The 24,294-nt window shown below is 40.4% G+C and overlaps 1 protein-coding gene across 1 annotated transcript in view; it reads right to left on the minus strand.

Annotated features, from left to right (window-relative positions):
• CTNNAL1 (catenin alpha like 1) overlaps positions 1-22,908 on the minus strand; it is a 49,862-nt gene extending 26,954 nt beyond the window's left edge. Inside the window, exons 1-6 of the mRNA XM_075140832.1 lie at positions 22,894-22,908; positions 16,663-16,852; positions 10,233-10,420; positions 5,850-5,969; positions 494-583; positions 12-182 (exon numbers count right to left, since the gene is read on the minus strand). Coding sequence (XP_074996933.1) covers positions 12-182; positions 494-583; positions 5,850-5,969; positions 10,233-10,420; positions 16,663-16,852; positions 22,894-22,908 — 774 coding nt within the window. The remainder of the gene's footprint in view (positions 1-11; positions 183-493; positions 584-5,849; positions 5,970-10,232; positions 10,421-16,662; positions 16,853-22,893) is intronic.
• Between the last annotated feature and the right edge of the window lie 1,386 nt (positions 22,909-24,294).

Genomic DNA, 24,294 nt, shown 5'->3' on the forward strand with positions numbered 1-24,294 from the left:
TCTACTCTTACCTTGAATTCTTTGATGCCAGAATATATGCTGATGTGGGCCATTTCATTTTCTCCGTTTGGTCTAGAGTCAGTTACAATTTCTATTACCTGTTCCAAAGCTAATCTCATCCGATGAAAAACTCCGTCTTTGTTTATACGAGCAGATTCACAGTCTGGATGCCTCAAACAAGTCTTTTTGAAGAAAGAAAAGTAAGTATTATGAAAGAGTACACATGCAGTATAGCGAAATGAATGCTTCCTGCTAAGGCAAGTCTAAACAATGTGTTAGAATATGATAAATTCTTTCTGTTAAACTCCTATTGTGTTAAGTAGAATTCATACTGTTACTCAGAATATAAAGATTTTCCTCTACTCATTCTTTATTCTTACACCCTTCTTTAGCACGAAGTTTAAAGTGGGGCTGAGAAAGAAGAGTCAGCTACCCTGCCAGATGCCATACTCTGATTTATCCAAGCTGTGTAAGAGCGCGCATACTTACTCACCTTTGAAGCAGTTAGGAGCATCATGGTGCACTTCTCAAGAACAGCCCTAGATGCTGCCATTCTAGCCTTTTTCTTCTCATCCTTCAAATCCTGAACACCAAAAGAAAAAATGACCTGAATATTACAGAGTATCTAAAATGTTAACTGCTGGAAAAAGGAAACTCTCTTGCAGATGGATGGGTTGTGAGAAAGCTTCTTTATGTCTGACAACGGCTATTTTCAGCCTAACTCATGATCTAGAACTTGCTTTTCAGACAGATTTTAATTTATGCATTTATTCTTGGCTCTATTCAATTCAGATTTCAAAGAAGGAAGATCTCAGAGATACAGAGTGTTTATGTAAACCGTCACTAATTTTGCTACCTTTATCATATAGCATTATTGATAAAACAGAAAAATGAGGGGAAAAGAACAGCTGACTAAAAAATATTTTCTGAAATGGGGGGAGGGTAAGGCAGAGACAGAGAACACTAGCTTTTCATTGTACTGCAGTGAAGGAAAAATAAAATAAATCTTTCGTCTACTTGAGTGTTATATTTACTACATACCAGTAATAAAGAAAGTTTTAACAGGCTAAAAAAGCAATTTCTCTGTAGAAAGGCATTGAGTACAGAAACTTTTCAAAAACTCTCCAGGGAGAGGGATATATCTGCAAAACCGAACTATACCCCCAGAGAAGTTCATCAAAAGGGAAGAATTTAGAGTCCAAACTGGGATGGAGGTGGGAGGGAGGGAAGAGGGCAAGATGTGAATCCCTCAATGCGTAAGAGGGTCTAACAAGAGGAAGAACTTACAAAGCTACAACTAAGATTTTCTCAATGCTCGCAAAGATAGCTGAGTGCTATTTGAGTGTTAAACAGGCAACTGAATGGGACCAGCTGAAAAGGGAACAGTTTACAGGATGGAATTAATCCTAATTTACCCTAGATTAGCAAAAAAACCCGGATAAATCACAGCAGCAGTCTGTTTTGACATTTTTATTCAGCAACTACAGAAAACCTTTAAGATCAAAATCACCACATTTTAAAAAAAAACAGCTCATTTCTGAAATTCTGACATTACATTCTCATAAATCAAAAGTTTCTGGCATACTTGTTATAATTACACTAAGGAAGAATACTTTGAGGGATGTCTCCTCCCAATAAAACTAACAATATCACATAGCAGCCTACACACTGTAAAGTCAGCATATCAAGAAAGTCCTGACACAATTTAAAAAGTAGTAATCATAGAATCATAGAACCATTAAGGTTGGAAAAGACCTCTAAAATCATCGAGTCCAACCGTCAACCCAACACCACCATGCCCACTAAACCACGTCCCTAAGCGCCTCATCTACATGTCTTTTAAACACTTCCAGGGATGGTGACTCAACCACTTCCCTGGGCAGCCTGTTCCAAGGCCTGACCACTCTTTCAGTACAGAAATTTCTCCTAATGTCCAATCTAAACCTCCCTTGGCGCAACTTGAGGCCATTTCAAATCATCCTATCGCTTGTTACTTGGGAGAAGAGACCAACACCCACCTCACTACAACCTCCTTTCAGGTAGTTGTAGAGCGCGATGAGGTCTCCCCTCAGCCTCCTCTTCTCCAGGCTAAACAGTCCCAGTTCCCTCAGCCGCTCCCCTCAGACTTGTGCTCCAGGCCCTTCACCAGCTTCGTTGCCCTTCTCTGGACACGCTCCAGCACCTCCATGTCCTTCTTGTAGTGAGGGGCCCAAAACTGAACACAGGATTCGAGGTGCGGCCTCACCAGTGCCGAGTACAGGGGCACGATCACCTCCCTGCTCCTGCTGGCCACACTATTTCTGATACAGGCCAGGATGCCGTTGGCCTTCTTGGCCACCTGGGCACACTGCCGGCTCATGTTCAGCCGGCTGTCAACCAGCACCCCCAGGTCCTTTTCCTCTGGGCAGCTTTCCAGCCACTCTTCCCCAAGCCTGTAGCGTTGCATGGGGTTGTTGTGACCCAAGTGCAGGACCCGGCACTTGGCCTTGTTGAACCTCATACAGTTGGCCTCAGCCCATCGATCCAGCCTGTCCAGGTCCCTCTGCAGAGCCTTCCTACCCTCCAGCAGATCAACACTCCCGCCCAACTTGGTGTCGTCTGCAAACTTACTGAGGGAGCACTCGATCCCCTCGTCCAGATCGTTGATAAAGATATTGAACAGGACCGGCCCCCATACTGAGCCCTGGGGAACACCGCTCGTGACCGGCCGCCAACTGGATTTAACTCCCTTCACCACAACTCTCTGGGCTCGGCCGTCCAGCCAGTTTTTTACCCAGCGAAGAGTGCACCTGTCTAGGCCGTGAGCCACCACCTTCTCTAGGAGAATGCTGTGGGAGACAGTGTCAAAGGCTTTACTGAAGTCCAGGTAGACCACATCCACAGCCTTTCCCTCATCCACGAGGCGGGTCACCTGCTCATAGAAGGAGATCAGGTTGGTCAAGCAGGACCTGCCTTCCATGAACCCGTGCTGGCTGGGCCTGATCCCCTGGTTGTCCCGCACATGGCTCGTGAGCGCCCTCAAAACGAACCGCTCCATGATCTTCCCCGGCACCGAGGTCAGGCTGACCGGTCTGTAGTTCCCCGGATCCTCCCTCCGGCCCTTCTTGTAGATGGGAGTCACATTGGCGAGCCTCCAGTCATCCGGGACCTCCCCAGTTAACCAGGACTGCTGGTAAATGATGGAGAGCGGCTCGGCAAGCTCCTCCGCCAGCTCCCTCAGTACCCTCGGATGAATCCCACCCGGCCCCATAGACTTGTGAGCATCCAGGTGGTGTAGCAGGTCATTAACTTCTTCCTCTTGGATTATGGGGGGTTTATCCTGCTCGCCGTCCCTGTCTTCCAGCTCAGGGGGCTGAGTACCCTGGGGATAACTGCTCTGACTATTAAAGACTGAGGCAAAGAAGGCGTTGAGTACCTCAGCCTTATCCTCGTCCTTGGTGGCAACGTTCCCCCCCACATCCAATAGAGGATGGAGATTCTCCATGGCTCTCCTTTTGTCATTAATATACTTGTAAATGCATTTTTTATTGTCTCTCACGACAGTGGCCAGGTTGAGTTCTAGCTGGGCTTTTGCCTTTCTAATTTCCTCTCTGCACGACCTAACGAGATTCCTGTACTCTTCTTGAGTTGCCTGCCCCTTCTTCCAAAGGTGGTAAACTCTCCTTTTTTTCCTGAGTCCCAGCCAGAGCTCTCTGTTCAGCCAGGCCGGTCGTCTTCCCCGCCCGTTCTTCTCACGGCACATGGGGACAGCCCGCTCCTGTGCCTTTAAGACTTCCTTCTTGAAGAACGTCCAGCCTTCCTGGACCCCTTTGCCCTTCAGGACTGTCTCCCAAGGGACCCTCTCTACCAGTGTCCTGAGGAGGCCAAAGTCCGCCCTCCGGAAGTCCATGGTAGTGGTTTTGCTGGCCCCCTCCTTACTTCACGAAGTATTGAGAATTCTATCATTTCATGGTCGCTAAGCCCAAGCCGGCCTCCGACCACCACATCTCCCACCAGTCCTTCTCTGTTTGTGAACAGCAGGTCAAGTGAGGCACCTCCCCTGGTGGGCTCACTTACCAGCTGCGTCAGGAAGTTATCCTCCACACACTCCAGGAACCTCCGACTGTTTCCTCTCTGCCGTGTGGTATTTCCAGCAGACGTCCGGAAAGTTGGAGTCCCCCACGAGAACAAGGGCTAGCGACTGGGAGACTTCTGCGAGCCTCAGGTAGAATATTTCATCTGCCTCCTCATCCTGGCTAGGTGGTCTATAACAGACTCCCAGCAGGATATCTGCCTTGTTGGCCTTCCCCCTCATCCTTACCCACAAGCACTCGACCTCATCATCACTATCATTGAGCTCTAGACAGTCGAAGCATTCCCTAACATACAGGGCTACCCCACCGCCTCTCCTTCCTCGCCTGTCCCTTCTGAAGAGCTTATAGCCATCCATTGCAGCACTCAAGACTCATCCCACCATGTTTCCATGATGGTGACTAAATCATAGCTACCCCGCTGCACAATGGCTTCCAGCTCCTCCTGTTTGCCTCCCATGCTGCGTGCATTGGTGTATATGCACTTGAGCTGGGCTACCGATTTCTCCCCCGACATTGGCGTGCCGCCCCTAGGCTCTTCTCTAGTGAGCCTGGTTTTATCCCCTTCCCCCTTCGAACCTAGTTTAAAGCCCTCTCGATGAGCCCCGCCAACTCATATGCGAGAATCCTTTTCCCCTTGTGAGACAGCTGAACTCCATCCGTCGCCAGCAGGCCCAGTGCTGTGTAAACCTCCCCGAATGAAACACTCTTTCCAAAAGAGTGTTTCCGCTCTTTCCAAAAGAGTGACTCTTTTCCAAGAGTCAAGTAGGCAAGGACGGGAGAGCCAAAGACCAGTTAACACTGAAAACCAAAAATAGTTGAAAAGAATATCAATTACTAGTAATGCACCTGTCTCTTTCCAAGGAACAACTGCTATGAATATTTCAGGGAGAAATAAAGAGAGTTCATTTCCAAGCAGATATTTCCTTTAATTATATGTAGCTTTTCCAGAACTGATTCTTTGATACTGAGCATGTACTTAGCAGACTCTGAACGCATCAACAGTAAAAGGACATGCATATGGTTGGCCAATTGTTTATACAAATTGAATTCTGTATTTTGCTGGATATTAGGGACTCTGTATATCTATATCAGACCCTGGTTCAGTTGTGAATGGAGGATTTGATTGCCAAGGGGAAGCAACTAGAGCTCACAGCAGAAGTCTTAAGCCTCAGCAAACCTTTCATTTACATGGAAGTAGCAGCAAAAAGCTTCCTGCATGAATGAAAGGCTTTGAAAGAGTAGCTACATGCGAGAAGTAAAAAACCATTACCCCAACATAAGAAGGTTTTGACCTAAACCTAGAAAAATAATCCAGAATAATTAAAAAAAAAAGGCAAATGCTTTATTAAGATCTAAAGATTTCATGTTTAGAGTTTTCTAAAATAATTACTCTGATTTCAAATCCCTTCACTATGTGCAAACATCAAATGTTTCTGCCACGTAACAACAAACAAATTCTCTACCAGAGTAATAAGCCAGAAAATTTAGAGCCAAAAGACAATGATTGAAGCCAAAGCACATCTCAAATAACATGCACCCAGCCTTCTGGAAGATATGCAGATCAAACAATGCAGTGATATTTCTCAGGCTGAGCTTTTAAAATCAAAAGATGTCCTTTGGGTAGAGCAAGGAGAAGAAGTTAGGTTTCAGAGATAGGACACCAGCAATTGTTTTGTTTTGTAATAGTTAATCATGCCAGAAGAACGCAAATCTTCCAGTGAATCAGATGAAAATGATACCTTACATCATCTCTCACAGCTTTTTATTAATACTTACATTTTGCCGATCTCCAGTTAAATGGGCAAACTCTACCATTTCATTTCCAAACTGGCTGAATATTTGTACAAACTCCTGGAAACTACTGACTTTTTCTAGTTGTTCCATTGTTGCAAGAACCTGCAAGATAAGGGAAAATACTGTAGATTATCAAGATGCTAAACAGAAAACATTATTACTAAACTAGGAATATTATTATTTGCAGACATTTCTAAATCGTGTTGTTTAAAATGTATATATTTTGTCACTATTTAAGCATTAATAACTCAACAGCTGGAAATCAAGTCTAAATTAATAATCATGCTTCATTCAAAATGAGTCATTTGTTGTCAACCCTAAAAAACATTTTCCTTACTCTTCCCAGTATCAAGAGTAACAGTATTTCAGCATTCAACTTCCAGATTTAGGAAAATGTTAGTGTCATACTGAATTTAAAAACGTAAGTACTTGAAATTAATATACAGATTATATCCCTATGTTGTAACTCTCAATTTCAAAGTTCAATTTCAGATGCATAACTTTCAAAGTCTAAAATCACAGTTGAACAGACAGGTATTTTAATGTCTGTGTGCATTTAAAAAAAAAAAAAAAAGCAACAGCATTGCACAAAAGAAAACAAAAAAAGTTACAAATGCGTTAATGTATAGTTTTATACTTTCCGTAACAACTTACTGTAACTCTGAAGATTTTTATTAGCTCTATATAAAACAAAGAACTAAACGAACCCAAGTTGTATCAAGCTCTTACTCGATACATAAAAGCATGCAAAATCAGCATTTTTTAAAACATTCAGCAAAAATTATCATATAGCTTATAAATTACTGAAGCTATCCTGCTGAAGTCACTACAATATGGTTTATAACACAGATTATCATTAGGGTTTTTCAGGTTAGAGGTATAGTTGCTAATCCCAAAGTGATCTTTCAAATCCACTAAATTTCTTCAGAAGGGAAGACAGTCAAAGCAGTTCTTTATTGTGTTTCAGACTGGAGATAAGATACCGCATGAAAATTTAACAAACTGTACTTGAAAGAGAGAAACTTCAACTTATTTCTCTTTCCCTATGCCAAAAGTATCTTCCCCTCCAACTAAAAAAAGCAGTCTAATACCTGATTATGACAAACTATCCCTTCCCTGCAACCCAGGCAAATCCTCCTAGAAGCACCAGTTCTTTTGTAATAGAGCAGCTGCTCGATCTCATAGTTATAATCTAGGTAAAGCAAATGTTTCACTAAGTCCTGCGAGTACTGTGGAACTGATATTGCTTTATCATGCAATATTAGACTGCAGTATCTGTCCAAGTATCTTATGTTATGCAGTCAGTTCCACAAAGGCTGCAGAAACAGGAACTTTCATGATTCAGGTGTTGATGCACGAGCAAGGCTGGGGTATAAAGGACTTGGAAGGAAGCTGCACAAAGATGAAGATGTGAAAACAGCAGTATGAGAGTGGAAGAAGCAGAGAGCCACAGGACTGGGAAAGTGAAGATGTAGAAAAGTGAATGTGGAGAAAGGAGAAAACATACAAGTTAAGGTCCAACTTTCTCTTCTAAGAATGGATAATAGCAATTATGCTCAATCATTCTTGGTTTAGGCAAGTATAGTACTTCATGAGTATGGTCTTGCTTGCAAGCAACTCTGTTACAGTTACCCTAGAGCAAGTGTTTCTGTCATGAGAAATCTCTTGTCAAATACAAATTTCAGTGAAAGCACACATATTTCCATTACAGGTAACAATTATAGACGTTCCAGGCAGAGCTGACATTCCAAGAAACTACATACAGGGAGAAACTGTATAGACAGCTCTAAATTTGTCTAAATCTTATTCAAGAAGCTGTTAAAATGCAAAATACCTGTGATTTCTTCATAATTTTTCATTTTAAACTTTATTCAACATGAAACACACAGAATAGTAATTAAAATGTACATTTTTAAATACAAGGTTAAAAATATGTATCAAAAAAGGCTTTAAGTTCCTATAAATATCTAAATTAGAACTTAGTATTACACAGCTACTGCTGCACTATGAATGTTGCCTTTCAGAAGGCAGTCATAGGCTGACATCACTTCAGGGCACATCCATATTTTGATCCAATCCGCATAGTGCAGCAACACCCCCACTATCTCTCACTTCCCTATTTGTTGTTCTGGCACTCCTCACCTGACTGAAGACAGTGAGCGGAGCAAGACTTTAAGCTCACTGATGTAGTGACTAAGTCTGATGGACAGTGAAACAAATTTTGTAAGGTAGGAAAGATGTGGGCAGGGCCTTAAGAAATGCACACAATCTAAGAACACAGGAACGGTATATATGGTGCAGAGGATGCAGAAGCAGGAACAGGATCATTGGGATCATCAACCAGAGGTTGGGTTCTGGAACAGATCACCATTCCAGAAGATCTCAATCACTTCATCAGTCTGTGAGATTGGACATCCAACCACTAAGCTGTTTTTCTGTCCTTTGCCCTTCGTTGACTTAACTACTCTTGATTCATATGAGGAAGATGATGATGACAATGAAAATGAAGGCGTTCAGAAAGAGGCAGCAAGAAAACCGGCACTAGAAGTTTAACATCAGGCATTCAGTCTCTAAGATGAAAATACAGCTGAGATCTTCTGGAACAGTGACCCACTCCAAGAAGCTGGCATCTGCTCCAGTTGGCAGTACTAATGATCCTGTTCCTGCCTTTCCATGCTCTACGCCATATTATGCTATGCTGTCTCTGAGTACTTGTGTGCACTTCTTAAGTCCCTGCCCACATCATCCCTCTACCACAATATTTCTTACAGGAAGAACTGCTTTGCTATCCATCATACCAGTATCTGACACACTTTTCAGGAGTGTACTCTATAAATATGAGGGTATGCCTGTATAAGACACCATCATTTGTTTAATTTGGTCCTAGAGACGTGAATTGCTCTACTGGTACCACAAACGGAAGCAGACATTCTCAAACACATTTAGACTATGCGTAGAAAGGAGAATGCAGTAAAACCCAGAAGACCACAAAGACTAGGGTGACTATGGCAATCAGAGTCAGACACACCTACTCTGGAATATGAGACTTCATTTTAAATACCTTCAAAACTAAATCCCGCACCTACGCTTACTATATTCATATCACTGTATATATGATAATATTTTCATATATATTTAAGACTATCATAAACCAATGCCCAGCTGCTGAAAGGATATATCCCTCCTTATTGCTTCATGATACAAGCACTTGCACAGTTGCTCTGTAGCCTAAATCTGTGTCCAGCCACTTTTGGAAAGGTAAATTAATTTAGATCACTGCATGGTTGCTGATGACGGCAGAAGAAAAGCTCATGAAAGGCAGCAAAAGGTATTAAATGTAACATTCTGGTCTCCAGGGCAAAAAAAAACCCCAAAGCTGCAAGTAACTTCAGCAAATTAAAATTGATAAAACTGCTGCCATCTTCACCAACCACTGGGAGAAGAAAAGAGCACTAAGACAGCAAATCAGTGCTGCGAAGTCTAAAGCCAGACTGAAGCAGGTATTACCGTAGTTTTTGAATCCTGGACTCAACTATGTGTCTTGGATCTAGAAGCTGCAAAATAGAGACCAGCATGTCTGGAAAGCAAACTGGGACAAAGGGAGAGAGATAGCATAAGGAGTCAAAAGAGGAAAGAGGGGCTCTGCTCTGGATTACAAATTGAAAATTAATGGAAAAAAACAGGCCCTATCAGGCTCTCATTTTTCAAACATGAGGTTTTTCTGTTTTTGTTTTAGCACATCAGGGAAGAAAAAAATAAAAAAAGCATATCCTATAGGCAAGACAGTGCAGTACATGAAATACCCAACATTTGAGGTTAAAGGGGCCTTCATACATTATTTAAATCAGCTAAGTAGTTTCCAGCTAAGTTTCAAGACATAATTTAAACTGCACAAAAACTTTTAATCTGTAAACCTCACTTCACTAGCACAGACTTTCATCAGCATTCCTCACAGCTTTTTGCCTTAAACACATTCATAATGCTCTCCTTGTCTTGATCCTGACAGTACAAACATCCTGTCCTTAACAAGTAGAAACTTTTATTGGCCATTTTACTGACAGACACACTTTCCACCTCACAGTAAACTTAAAGTTAAGCAAGCACTAACACAGCATCTTCCCCAGCATACTAAGTCAACAGAGCAATACAGGTCACAAAATGTAGAAAGTCACTGAAAATTGTTATTTTATTCCTCCTGACTTACAGCCACCCCCTTAAAGGTGAACATGTGCAAGACATTAATTTTTACCTCTTTATTTTGCACTTCCTCTACAGATACAATGAAAATACCACTTCATTTACCACCACTCTTTTGCATTGACTGCAGGTATCAGTTAAACAAAACAAAAAAGAAGCTACAAATACCTTGTTTCTGGAAGTTATAATTTGCTTAATAACAATTCTGTCTGCTAACACCAGCACCTTTGTGACAGAAGAAAGCAACAACCTTGCAGCTTTTACCACACCCGTTTTATCCGTAAAGATTGTTATGTGGCTATCAGATTCTGGATGATCCAAGCTGGCCACGTCTGTAAGCTGTGCGATTGTTTCACCTATAGGGGAAAAAAGAAATATTTAACATTTCATACTTACAAAAAAGATACTGGGCCATTAAGTAGTCTTAACTTTTACTTTTGAGGGATAAAACAACAATTTCAGAGCCACCTACAACTCTGTTATTTCACTTCACTTCCTTCTACTGACTGTTGGTGGCACCCTCTCCATACTTAAATTTGAACTATTATTCAGTACTGCCTCATTCTTCCATCTGTAACAGATTCTAATTTTCTTACAGTAATCTACAGATATTTGAGGTGGAGGGGGTGGAGCTGGGGAGTGTGGAGAGAGAAAACATTTATAGGAGATATTTTTCCAATTTTAATAGCAAAAGTCAAATCAGTGTCGACACTTGCAACACCAACCTGCTGAAGGAGTGGGATATGCAGCAAGGAAGGAAGAACTACAAATTCCCCTCCACTTTCCAAATTTCAGTTAGTATTCCCATAATTCATGGATTCCTATTCCTGTTGAAGTCTTCAGGCATGAAGAATAAAGAGATTCCAAACAGGAACTTTATAACTTATACAACTGAAGCATTATAGTGAGACTACTGCACTTCATGTTCAAAGGAGGGCCACCAAACAGTATGTTGTCAGAGACAGGAGAGGAAAAGAAGGCAAAGAAGCACTGATTTTCAGTTTATAAGCATTTTTTTATTCAACTATAATAGTTAAATAGGACTATTTGACCACTTTTATTTTTTATGCAGTTAAAAATTTTACAATCCAATGCAGTCAATGGATCTCTTTGTCTGAGAAAAATCACAGGCCCCTATCCAATTAAGTCTTCTGGAGTACCCTAGATAACAGTGCAATAGAGGAAAGGCATAGAGCAGTTTCCTATTCCACAACCACAGAAGGACTGAAGGAGACTGAACTCAGGGAAGCTCTGAGACATGCTTTTTGTTAGCATGCAAGACAAGATGGTCAACCCATAACCCACAACTAACCTGCAGATGATCCTTGAAGATAAAATCTAGGACATTTGATCGAGTCCCCTATGATTCATCTTCAAAACCTCAACTAAGCAGACAAGATACTCCAAAAGCCTGATAAAGCCAGAGGTCCCATATGAAGAACCTGAGGGTGCATTATTAGTCTGCAAATACCACACACAAACACTATGGAACAAGGAAGGCCTGACAATCCTTCAAACCACAGAGCTCCATGCGTCATAGTGTTTATGTATAGATTTTTCTCCTCTGACAATTGTAATCCCTTGAGCTCCTAAGTTGCCTGAATAGGTCTTGCACTATGGCAAGGAACTTTCAGTACTTTTGCTAGGACAAGGCTGGCTCATAAAAGCCATGCTACAAATAATCAGAGGGTCTCTCTAGTATAAGTATGCAAATATGATAAACAGAGTACACTCTGAGACAGTGCATTCCACAGCTGAAGGGCCTGAAAATGAACAGAAGCAAGAACAATTATAAAAGTATGGCTATTGTCCAAACAATGAGGGCAGTCAGATACACTAACAGTGAAACTGTAGGACAAGACTCCAATCGGGTGAGAAGATCATTTAGCAGCAAAATCATTTAGCATTTAGATTGGCCACTGCCATCTCCACAGTCAAATTCATTTCATTTCAGGCCAACCTCTACTTGGAACTGTTCAACTTTGTCAGCAGATTAACCCCAATCTCCTCCTTTGACCTCAAAATATATGTGACAACATAAAATGCTGTAGAAACACACGGAGAACAATTAAAATAGACATAAAATGCTTTTGGTAACCAAGGAAGGATGCACAATATCATTATCCCATTTTCTTACGCTGTGGGATTCACCTTCTGGAAGATGAATTATCAAGTCATAAGTGAAGCATCTAGTTATACAAAGAGTAATCAGAGAACATAGAAAGAGCTGCCACATCTGCCTGTCAAAAGCTCCAGACAGCCCTAGAAACTTGAGACTTCTTACAACAGAACAAAGACTTCCTTCTCTGCCTGCAGGTCTGCAACTACAGGAACAGGAATGGTGCCCTGGTAGTAAGCTATGAGGAGCAAGACCTGTCAGGGTAAAAAGACTGAGCTAGGGACTATTTAAGCCAGCTAGGCATACACAAGTCCATGGGACATATCTGAGAGTGTCAAAGGAGCAGTTCAGTATCACTGTAGTTCTGCTATCATGTCTGAAGGATTGTGACAATTGGGACAGATTTCCAGTGATAGATGTCACAGCCATCTTCAAGAAAGGTAACAAGAAAAATTCAGGCAATTATTGGCTAGTCAGCCTCAGGTCAGTCTCCAGGAGTATTATTAAAATAATCTTGGAAGCAATTACCACATGAAGTACAAAAGGGCAATCAGGAAGAGCCAGAACAGAACTGCAAGGGTGAACAGTCCCTTATTGACCCGAATGCCTTCTATGACAAGATGACACTGTCTCTAGAAAAGGAAGTAATGGATGCTGTGTGTCTCAACTTCAGCAAGGCCTCTGACATGATCTCCCATAGTGTCCTTATAACTAAATCATGAGATATGGACTGGATAAGTGAACAATAAGGTGGGTAGAAAATGGACTTGACTGTTGGGCTCAGGGATGATGATAAGTGGTACAAAGTCCAACGGGCAGTAAATTAGCAGTGGCGTCCCTCAGGGACTGATACAAGGCATCAAAACTGTTCCCTGGATGATGGGCCAGCACATCCAGCAAGTGTGTGAACAATACCAAACTGCGGGAGTGCCTGATACGCTGGAGGACAGGGCTGCTAGAGAGAGGGACAGACCAGAAAGATGATCTGACAGGAAGTTTGTGAAGTCCAACAAAGGCAGTAATACCAAGTCCTGCATCTGAGCCAGGATAACACCACACAACAGTACAGGCTGGGACCAGCTGTCTACAGAGAACCTTTGTGGGGAAAGACATGGGGGTCCTGGTGGACAAAGGGTTGAACAGGAGTCAGCAATGATGGCCAGTTGCACGCTGGGTTGTTAGCAGGAATGTAACCAGCAGGGTGCAGAAATGATTCTTCCCTTCTGTTTGGCACTTGTGAGACAGCATCTGGAGTACTGTGTCCAGTTCTGGGCTCCCCAGCACCAGGGAAAACACTGACATAGCGGAGCATGTGGCATAAGAGGAGAGGTCAAAGAAAGCAGGTTTGTTCCACCTCAAGAAGAGGAGGCCAATGGCAGAGTTTACTGCGGTCTGCAGCTACCTACCTCATGGGCAGGTACGGAGAAGATAGAGACAGAGTGCTCCCAGAGGTGCATGACGATAGAACAAAAAGCAATGGACACGATGTAAGAAAATACTTTTGCCACTGTAAGGATGGTCAAATGCTGTAAGAGGTGTACAAGAAGCTGCACAGTCTCCATTCTTGGAGTTAAATGTCCCTTCCAACCTAAGTTAAGTTATTCTGTGATTCTATTTATCCATTTTAAATTGTTGGTTTTCAAATCTTCTTAATTTAGTCCTTCTCTGTACTAAAAGACAAGGCAAAAATAGGAGATAGCTATTTATTGCTTCCATTTTACTCCATGTCTTCCTTTAGGGCTATGTAGTCAACTGGCAGAGAATACTGAAAATGTTACGACACTAACTCATTCTTGACATGTGTTTTCTCTTTTAAATTAAGTAGTCTTTCCTAGTTTTGGAGAAAAAAAAAATTAAAAAAAAGTCACAGATGGGCATCTAAAAATGTGCTTCTTTGAGTTACATTCCACTACTATACTGTCACTGTAAACACTGTAAACACTGACATAGTTGCAAGACTAATGTTAGGCAAAATCTGCTACATGACCCTCTGCAGTGTTTTATGGTTCTATTTTGAGTCAATCAAATTACAAGGTTTATTACAAGGAAATAGTCATAACAGGTCTGAAATACTTCAGATCACTGATTATACCCTTCACAAGAGACAGATACAACATCTGTCATCCTTCAAAGCCTCTGCAGGATATGCAATTGATTTAAAGACTCCCTACTTTTCCTAGCAACTGAGACACTTACTGTTCTAAATCCTTTAGTGTTGAAATTTATCTTCTACGCCTAACGAAGTATTCCTTTAATTTTTGAGGCACAATCTAATTTATCAGCTAAAAGGAAGCATGAACTGCTCTACAACATCCTCTGTCCTAATCAGCAAGGGCTTTCTGCTGCCCATGCCATCCGAACATGGGATTCTTTTATACAAGTCAACATATCCTGGCTAGAGTTGGCCAGGAGATGTTATTGGCTTGCTTGGGAACACCAAAGTTGTTCAAAATGACACGTGAGCAACTGCATTCAGAGACTGAATTCAGAGGATACTTATTCATAAGAATTTATCTGCACAAAGGATGTCTTACCTTGTCCAACACTTAAGTCTACAGAGATAATACTGGCACAAAAAAAAAAACCCAAACAAAAAACCAGCAGCAGACAAAAATGTTTGATATACTGAATTTCCCATGTAACCCTTCAGTTAGACCTCAAATGGAGAGCTCAGAGAGAATAACTGACCCATGCCAAGGTAAATTTGAGGCCTGATAGAAAAGTAAACTCTATATTTTCACTCCTCTAGACTGAGCCACATTACTGCTTAACAGGAAATAAAACTTACAATGTAAAAAAGTATAACCCTTTGGTGAAAGAAAATACTGCAGACTACTTTTAGATTCTGAGCTCCTCCTGGATACACTGATAGGGAGAAAAAGCACTTGGGCCACAGGATAACTGGCAAGTCAAGAAACAGAGATCCAGACTGCGCTGCTCTTCTAGCAGCTGAGATTATTGACGTAAACTTTGGCAATTTTGGCTTGTCAGCATTTTACTTGGATCTCTGAAGAGAAAACACATGCTTCACATAACAAATGGAATGTTTTCAAATTAGGACATTTCTGTTCGCAGCCAAGTTTACTGGAGCGACTATGAATTTTCAGTCTGAAGTTTATCTAGAATAGTCCTCCAAATCACAAAAACAATCATTCATCACCAGCGTGTTTCTAGACATTGCAACTCATTGCTGAGGGATTTTCAGATGATTTCTTACAGTATCATGCCCAATTTCTAAGCTTTTTTTTTTTTTAATCACAAAAATAGTATGAACTGCATCCCCAAAGTCTGAGGCCAGCACAGTGATTCAGCAACAAATATACCAGCTAGGACAGCAAAAAGCAAGTTTCTCAGGCTTCTGAGGTTATTTAAAAGATAAAAAACAAACACCCACCCACAAGTCCACTGTTTAACTTAACAGATTAATTTTAAGTACAGTAACCCACGTCTTGGAGTAAAGTACTACTCCTTTCTGCAGTCATCAAGACATTAGTGTTGAAAGGTCCTTTATTTGCCTCCACATCTGGAAGCTCAAGATTGTCTCCCTGAAGCCACAGTAAGCAGAAAGTCTGTCACATCCGTACGTACTTCCACCTGCTTAAACAGGAAAAGCTTCAAGTAGAATTTCCCATGATCCGAAGGTATTTGAAAGAAAAAACAAAACACTGCCACCACTAACAACAAAAGGGATGTTCTGCTAGATGTCATTTTCTTGAAGGCTGCACTGCAGATGTAAGAATATGCATTTACTAAAAGCCACTGAAATATCATGCAAAGAATGGTACTTAATATCTAGGAAAGTAGTTTCTAGCATGACACTGACATTCTTTTACAGTATCAGAGAATGGAACCCACTATTCACCTAGACAGAGGCTTCTGGGGGGAGGAGGGTGATAGCAGGCAACTCAATCAATTATCCATACTTGACATTCAATCCACACACAGAGCAAGTTTGCAACAAAAGTTGAATCTGGCAAAAAGGCAAGTATGATATGATAATTTAATTCTACTGAGGGGAGTCATCAGGTGACTGATGTGAGTCATCTTACTGAGTCTTGATGAAATATGGGTTGACACTGACCTTCATTCAGACATTCAGATTTAGAACGCAGTGACCTCAATAGCGTAACACTCAAACTACTTTAAATACTCCACTGTTTTAGCTTGAGAACAATAAACTCTAAAGTTGTATTCGCAACACTCTCCTCTTTGTAGTAACATCACAAAACAAAAAGCAGTCAGGTAATTCCTTGTGGCAAAAGATTCTATAAAAAATTCAAAGCCAACACACAATTCGATTCCCCGTTCATAAGATGACAGCAATTTAAGTAAGTGACAAAATCAGGTAACAGATCAGGCCTTGAATGAACCAGCAGAAGAGGGTTAAGCAATTAAATAATAAAGTTCTCATATTATTCCTGAAACTAAAAATAGTGTGCCAAAAATGGCAAAAGCACAATTTCATGAGTAACTACATACCTGCTCTCCTTGCCTCGATGCAAGCAACACTCATTTCCTCTTTCAATTCATGATTTTCATTGGCTATAGCTTCACCTACTGTAACAAATCTCCCAACTGCCAGGTTAACTGCTTGGCCCACTCGCTGAATTGCTTGCAGAGTCTTGTCTGAACGCTTTGGTTTATCCTTATGATTAATAAGAGTAGTTATCTGTGAACAAGAAGAGTTAATTATTAGAACTGTATGCAAGCAGTATTTTAGCTTTAGTATTAAAGGCAAGTTTTGAACTGAACTCAGTAATAGATTTGTACCATACTTCACTATGAAAATTTAGTGTTGAGTCATGAGGTATCATTTAACTTCTCAGAGAATGAAAAAAAAAATTGGAGTATAATTAAGTCTGCTCAACTGCTGTGATCTCAGCTTATCTCACATCTCAAATGAATTGAGGGATTTTTTTTTTCCCCTCCCATTTGCAGTATTAAAATAAGCTGCCTAGGTCTCTCAACAGACTCTCACACTACAGACACAGTAAAAGTTGAAGAGTCCAATAGCAGACGTATCATCATTTTGGGTTTGCCAGCATTGGAAATCTTACAAAGTTTTTGTACTGCCAGGTATCTAAACACATTCATCAACTAGGATTTGGGAGCTTTGGCTCTTTTTACTGAAATAAGCCTTTATAAATGACATTTTATCCAATTGACTAAGGCAGGCTTTAAGAAAGAATAAACAGTAGCACAGTCTTTACACAAAAAGAAGAACCATTCGTCTTTTAGAAATAACCTGAAGTATTCGAGCCTACCCGCCATTAAAATATCCACTGTACTCATAACTTAAACATCCTCAATTACATCTGTTTTCTAGAATTTAGAAAAATGTTGCCATTTAGATGCAAGTTATAAGTAAAACAATTTGTGAGGACATTCTTATTCTGAACTCTACATCATGTATCGGCTTTTCTGCCTGCTACTACATGGCGCTATATGTTCCTTCTTGAATCACACTGACCAGAGATCAGCTGCACACAGGCTGCAAGAGGCTGAAGATTTGCCCAAAACACCAAACATGAGGAAACAAACAAAGAGATCCCTCTCCTACTCAAAGAGGAAGGCAGGATTGCAGAAGTAGCTTCTCAACCACGGCATTAAATAAAAATGAGAACAGTGTGCAGTCCTGCCACTAAGAATTAACTAATTACAAACTGCATTACAAACGGTACAGGAGCTTTACATTTTTGGTATGACAACCATTTTCTAGTGAGATGCAGGACAGAAGTTGAATTCCGTAGTTTCAAATATCCTAAACCAGCGTAAAAGCCATCATTGTTGCCAACAAACACAGTCCTGCCTGTCCTTGCCTCCCTCTCTCATTTTCACAATGAGTTTATCTATGTAGGCTAAACCTGAGTTGTGGAGAGGGTGATGTTTGTTATTTTAGTTTTCCTCGTAATCAGTTGCCCAGTCCAGTTCACTGCATAGCTGTATGTGGCAAAAGGGAAAAGGTACAGACTGGAGAGAGAAAGACGGGCAGAAGCGCTCCTTTCAGCAGCAACGTGGTTTAAAATGCCCACAGAACTGCATTGTAAGCCACATCCCCAGGAGCTCAAAGATGTCAGCTGAGAGAATCTCAGAATTACATGTATTACTTAAGTGTTTGAACACCTGAGCTGTACCAGCTTAATCTGAGATGTCTTTGCCTGTTCCTCAAAAAAACCCCATACATCATTATTCACTCATACATTCTCCTACCAGTCAAGCTTATGGTGGGACAAAAGCATAGAAGCTGTACCTGTAATGCTCACTGGATCCAAAGACAGAGCAGAAAGCAGTGTAGGAACTGTTCCGCTTCATAATTTGATCAATGCCCAAGGCTTACCCTTCAGATATCACTGAGTCATATTTCTGGGGAAAAAAAAATAGTGATGTTTTCTAACACCTTACTGGGGCTGGTTTTGAATGCCAGGAGCTGGTTTAGTCAAGTTTGCAGTATTAAACTCTTTGCAGTGGAAAATGTCAATACTTCATAGAGCACTTTGCACCAAAAAAAAAAAAAAGCCAGAAAAAGCAAAGAACTATCCCAATAAAGTGCTGCCCTATCGAAGAACTGCTATGGGAACAGAAGAATATTTTGCCCTGGTACAAAACATCACTACGGAAATGCATCGTCTGCCCACTGCCTTCTTATATATGCCCTACTTCTCCAACTTGTACCTAAGCTACAAAAAGCAGAGGTAATAGCAACTGCAGTTTCAGATTCTTTTGAAGACTTAATCAAACTTATAATTAACAATCGGGTTAAAAAATTAACAAACAAGATCTTAACTGAGCAAGGAGAGGAATTTCACTAGTATGTTAAGTGACAAACTGAAGGAAACTGTGATGCTAATAAGCAGGACAAAGATTATTTAACCATCAGTTAACCAGTTCAGACCATAGTAAAAAAAAAAATAAAATCCCTAAGCAGTACAATGGGAGGGGTGTTGGGGAGAGGCATACAATACCATTTGCTTCAGGATACAAATAAAGCAAGGAGCATTAAAAGACCAATAAGCTAGGTTTCTAAAATAAAGCATAAGCAAAGTTTTTGCTCCTGACTTCTAAACAGCATTTAAAACAAAGAGATAAAATTGGACAAGTTAAACGGAGAAAAGCAAAGACCCACAAGAAACCTAACAAGGAACTTTCTCCCCAACAAACAACCACCTTCCTCCAAAGATATCCTAAGAGCCTATCAAAAATTGAATTAGTGAAAACTTGCAACGTTAAAGGGTATTTCAGATTACAAAGAATTGCTTTTCCTATGCAGCCCATCCAGTTGCAACCAGACCAGAACTATTACTGTTGTGTTTCTTTCAGTTTTTTTTAAAAGAAGAAAACCCCTGTGACTCCAAGAACATTATCTAAGCTCTCCTTTAAGCTTAACACCTCCCAAATATTTAATCTATTGTATTCTGATCATGTATCACCCAGTCACTAACATTTGTGGTGTTTGGGCAGGAGTTAACAGCTGAAAAGATTACCTGCAAGTTTCTTTGAACAAGACATGCTGTTCACTTAAGGATTTACTGATCAGGTCCTAGAAAGGAAACAGTCCTTTCGATGGTACTCATGCTCTGTTTAATGCAAGCTGTTACACTATTTTAATGGAATGCTTATCTGAGATTTGAGACAATTAGTTTAAGGAGTGTGCAGTCTCAAGAAACTGTCAGTTACAATCTTTTGTCACTTGTCACCAGAAGCCCCAGAAAAATGGCATTTTCCCAAGTACTTTACTGAAACTAACATATATAGCCATAATGTATCAAGATGTACTTCATATTTAAGGAAACAAGCTCAGTTGTGGCAGTTTTCGAGCAGCTGTTTTCAGAGCTTTTTGAGGGCCTTCAGATACTGACATTTAAGTCATTATATGCTTCATGCACAGGAAGCAGCATGACAGCATGCTTAGCTAAAAATATTCTAAGATCTATTTATTATCAGTGTAATTAAGTCTTGCATGACAGAATTAAGTGATACTTAAGAGATTGGGTTTCAGAAAGTATTTATAGACAACTATAAACAAAACTAGGGGAAATGTAGCTATTTCACAGCCGCTGCTACAAACACAGGAGTTAAACTGAGAAGTCCCTCCCTGGGTAAGTACCCACATTGTACATAGGATGATTTAGACTCTCAAGAGTAGTATTTGTTACTGTCTCACACTAATCAGTTTTCCTGCTAGAAAAAATATTCAAGATGTTTTCTCTATGCAATGAGGATTAGCATCCTTAGAGTAACAGCTCCTCTTCCGTTTCGTGTATTTTCTGCTTCCATTAATTTCATAATGGTAGAAAATTCCTTTCTGAAAACAATGTAATATCAGGAATGGAAAGCCTTTGCTAAGAAAACACGATAGCACTGCATACTAGGGAAGAAGCCACCAACCCCTACAATAGAAGTGTGCTGTAAAGTAAATTTAGTTGCATTTGATAGGACATGCAGAAAACTTGGTCAAAAAGGCCTTTCCCACACTGCTCATGCTTTTATTAGTCCATTTTGAGTTTGGGGGTGGGGGGGAACTTCTAATACTACATTTTAGGTACTGTCTCTCATTAGGTCTTGTGTACTACTTAAGGACAAACAGGTCTTCAGACTTATTTAGCCAGACAGCAGCACATGTTGTTCCAACACCCACATCTGCTACAGAATACAACCACACTTGTGAGAGAGCACAGAAGCAGCAGCTGGCATTTGACATCCAGTCCATAAGGGCCACAAACAGAACTGTCACACAGACTTCTCATCACAAAAGATGAGCCTCAGGGATCTTGAGAAGGGAACAAGGACTACCTGCTTACCTGTCCCAGAAATCAAAAGTCTGTTAAGATTAGATGCCTGTCCAGGCATTAATGAAAGCCTTACTAAGCATTTTCTACAATTTCAAGCACTAAAATATTTTTTAGAAGTCTGGCTAATGTGCAGATTTTTAGAATTGGAAAGCCTTATCTTCCTAGTCAGTCTTCATTTTGTAGACAAATCCCACAAATAAACTTTGTAGAAACTCAACTTTGAAAGTTTTCAAAGGCTAGAAAAGATTAACCAAAATGAAATGCAATTGCATTAACTACTAATGCACTAGTTAACTGTAAGAACCCATATTCTATTTATCCTGAAAACGTTGAGACAACTGCCTCTGCTTTATGGACACTTGAACCAGAACAGTTTCTTCTACACGTTATTATTCAAAAGGGACAACCAACCTCTTCTTGCAGAAGTCGCGCGGACCTCAACTCATCATTCAGGACCCTGAGTCACCACTTCTCTAAAAGAACAGCTTCCAAGAAGTGGTATGATCCTGCTACCCCTTATTTATGTATTTTCCTCATACTGCCTATGCACTGGTGTCTAGAAGGGCAGTACAAATACGCTGCATGTCCAAGACTGCTGAGTTCTGTTACACTTGTGGTATTGAGACTGTTGTAGTTGTATCTTTACCTGAAGGCATTTTAAAATGCCTTCTCATTGCTTTTGTACACATCTTTCATAAAAGCCTTCAGGGAAGCAAATGAAATAAACTACTTTAACAACCTGTAAGCTGGTTCACTTATCTGCGGGCAAATCCTAACATGCTTAGAGAAGCCTCAGGCAATCTTTCACGTGGAGTGTCTAACAAGCTGATAAACCACCTCTGAAAAGGAAGAAGGAACAGTCCAAGACCTGCAGTGACAAGTAGAAGCTGACAAGCAACACAAGAACAGCCCTACCAAATCAGGTCACTGGTATACCTAACCTAGTATGTTATCTCCTGTAGTACTCAAACATGGGTGCCTAGAAAAAGAGCATGAGAATAAAACAAGCAAATGAGACACTAGCTATATTGCAGTTGTAACCAGATTTTTGGTTAACTGCAAATCGTACATTTCATTTTAAAACATCACAACATTTAATTGTGCACTTCTCACAAGCACAATAGCTAAAACAGGTAGAGAATATTATCTGGAAGGAGTGAGAACAGTCCTTTTTACCTCCTTCAGATCTACGCTTCAAAACCTACTCTTTGTAAAGTTTGCCAGGAAAGACAAGAGTACACAACTTCAAATTCAAATACACACCTCAGACTACTAGGACTGTTGCTATGTACTTGTTACACATTCTTGGAATTGTTAAGAGATCAAAAGAAAGGATTCAACTCACAGCGAGACTGTACTATAGTAGTGAATACCCTTTCTTTGTGCTGAACACATTCCTAGAAAACCAAGGGCCCTTTAAACTTCAAGATCCAAACCAAACACTGTCGAGAAAATGATTATGCAAAATGTGATACAGATGAGCTTGTTCAACTGAGATGTAGTACTTTGATGAGACCAATGTCTTTCCTCCAGTGTGGGTTATTTTGGGTTTGGGGATTTGTGTTTTGGGTTTTTTGGGGGTTTTTTTTCCCCCTTTCTTCAAAGTAATGAAAACTCTGGAAACTTCAGAGATTTTTTTTCAGTGGAATTAAATTATTTCCAACTTTTTTGCAAGTTGTTGTGAAAAGGAACTACGGAGAAACAAAAAAAAAAAGAATGAACACAGCTGACTAGTTCTTGCAACCTGTGGATTCTTAGATATTATGTGGAGGTTTGAATTACTTTAATATTATTACTAAAGTAACACTATTGTAGAGGAGAAATATGCTTGCTTTTTAACGTTCACTTTTCACAGACTCCTTAAAATCAGGGATCCCCAATGATCTGCAGACATGAAGCAGAAAAGTACACAAAAACTGACCTGCACTCCAGCCATGCTCCCTTCTTTTTTCCACACACAGAAGAGAAGAGGAGGAGAAGGATCACTGGAGAATGTTCAGTGAGGCTTGACCACCAACCAAAGCTACCTTGTTTACTCTTACTGTCACATGCCTTACAAGTCAGAGGACTGGCCTATCTTCCCTCCAAAAAAGGTGTCTTCAGAATTTCTATAGAAATGAGTGACAATGATAAAGATCTTAATTTTCAGACAATTCAAGCTCAAGCTTCCTTCTCTTTTTGAAAAGACGTATGGAAGCTTACAAACTGAAATTTGCACCTTTGAGCAACTTGACACAAGTTGGCAAAAATCGTTTTTCAAATTGAAAGTCCAATTTAACCTCTTCTGATTGTATGATACGTATATCAACAAGTATACTGAACATCAGAAAATATGTGTTTACCCATCATAAAATGCATCCAAAAATAAAATGGCCTTTACTGCACTTTTCATTGTGAATTGACTTTCTAACTCAACTGCTATCTTGAAGCTGAAACACACAACTACTTCACTAGAAAAAGTGAACATAAGCTAATAGACCCAATAATTGGTTTTAGAGGTGTACAAGCCAATACCTTTTCCTCCCCTCCTGTTGCCCTCCAGTTCAGTATCTTCTTACCCAAATGGGTAGATTTCATAAAACAAAGCTATTACCCTTCTTCATTATGCACCTAGAAATCCTGGGCATGAGCAAGTAAACAAAACCAACTCAAAGGGAAGTTCATTGTTTAAAGTGTACTTTCAGATGTGGTCAAAACAGATGCAGACATGTTTTCAGCACCAGAGAGATGCAAGTCTCAGAAATAACTCAATTTACTCACATGATCAGGTAACCTTAAAACCAGAGACTGAATGGCAAATGATTACTGCGGCTTTCCTCCTTAACTTGCCTTTGTTAATGCACCTAAACTTCTACTGCTTGCGCAAACTATGCCCGAGCCAGCTCTCAGCTGCTTATTCAAAAAAGAGCCACTGTTGTGGAACTAAAAATTCAGACATTGTAATAAAGGATGTAATAGGGACAACACACTGATACCACCTGCAACTGAGAATTCTTTCTGTTCAAATCAGGATTGGCTCCTGAAGATGCAGAAAAAGTTGCTTTTTAGTCCCATAAACAGGCAGCTTCATGGCACAAATACCAGCCATTCAATCCGTCTTGCACTGCCTGTTGCAGACAGGAGGGTTCCTCCAGCCTTTTTTAGAGAAGGCTTCCTTAGCAGCATTTTGACGTACCACTTCAATTTAGAACACCACCTGGTATTTCATCTTGAAAAGCGCATACTTGCCCTAGGGATTAATAGAGAAGTACAGTGTGCTCTGGAAAAGGTTATGCAAATCCAACTACTATCCACCTACAGGAGTGTAAAACAAAAAAAAAAA

The sequence above is a fragment of the Calonectris borealis genome, chromosome 2, assembly GCF_964195595.1.
Source record: "Calonectris borealis chromosome 2, bCalBor7.hap1.2, whole genome shotgun sequence".
NCBI classification, from domain to species: Eukaryota; Metazoa; Chordata; class Aves; order Procellariiformes; family Procellariidae; genus Calonectris; species Calonectris borealis.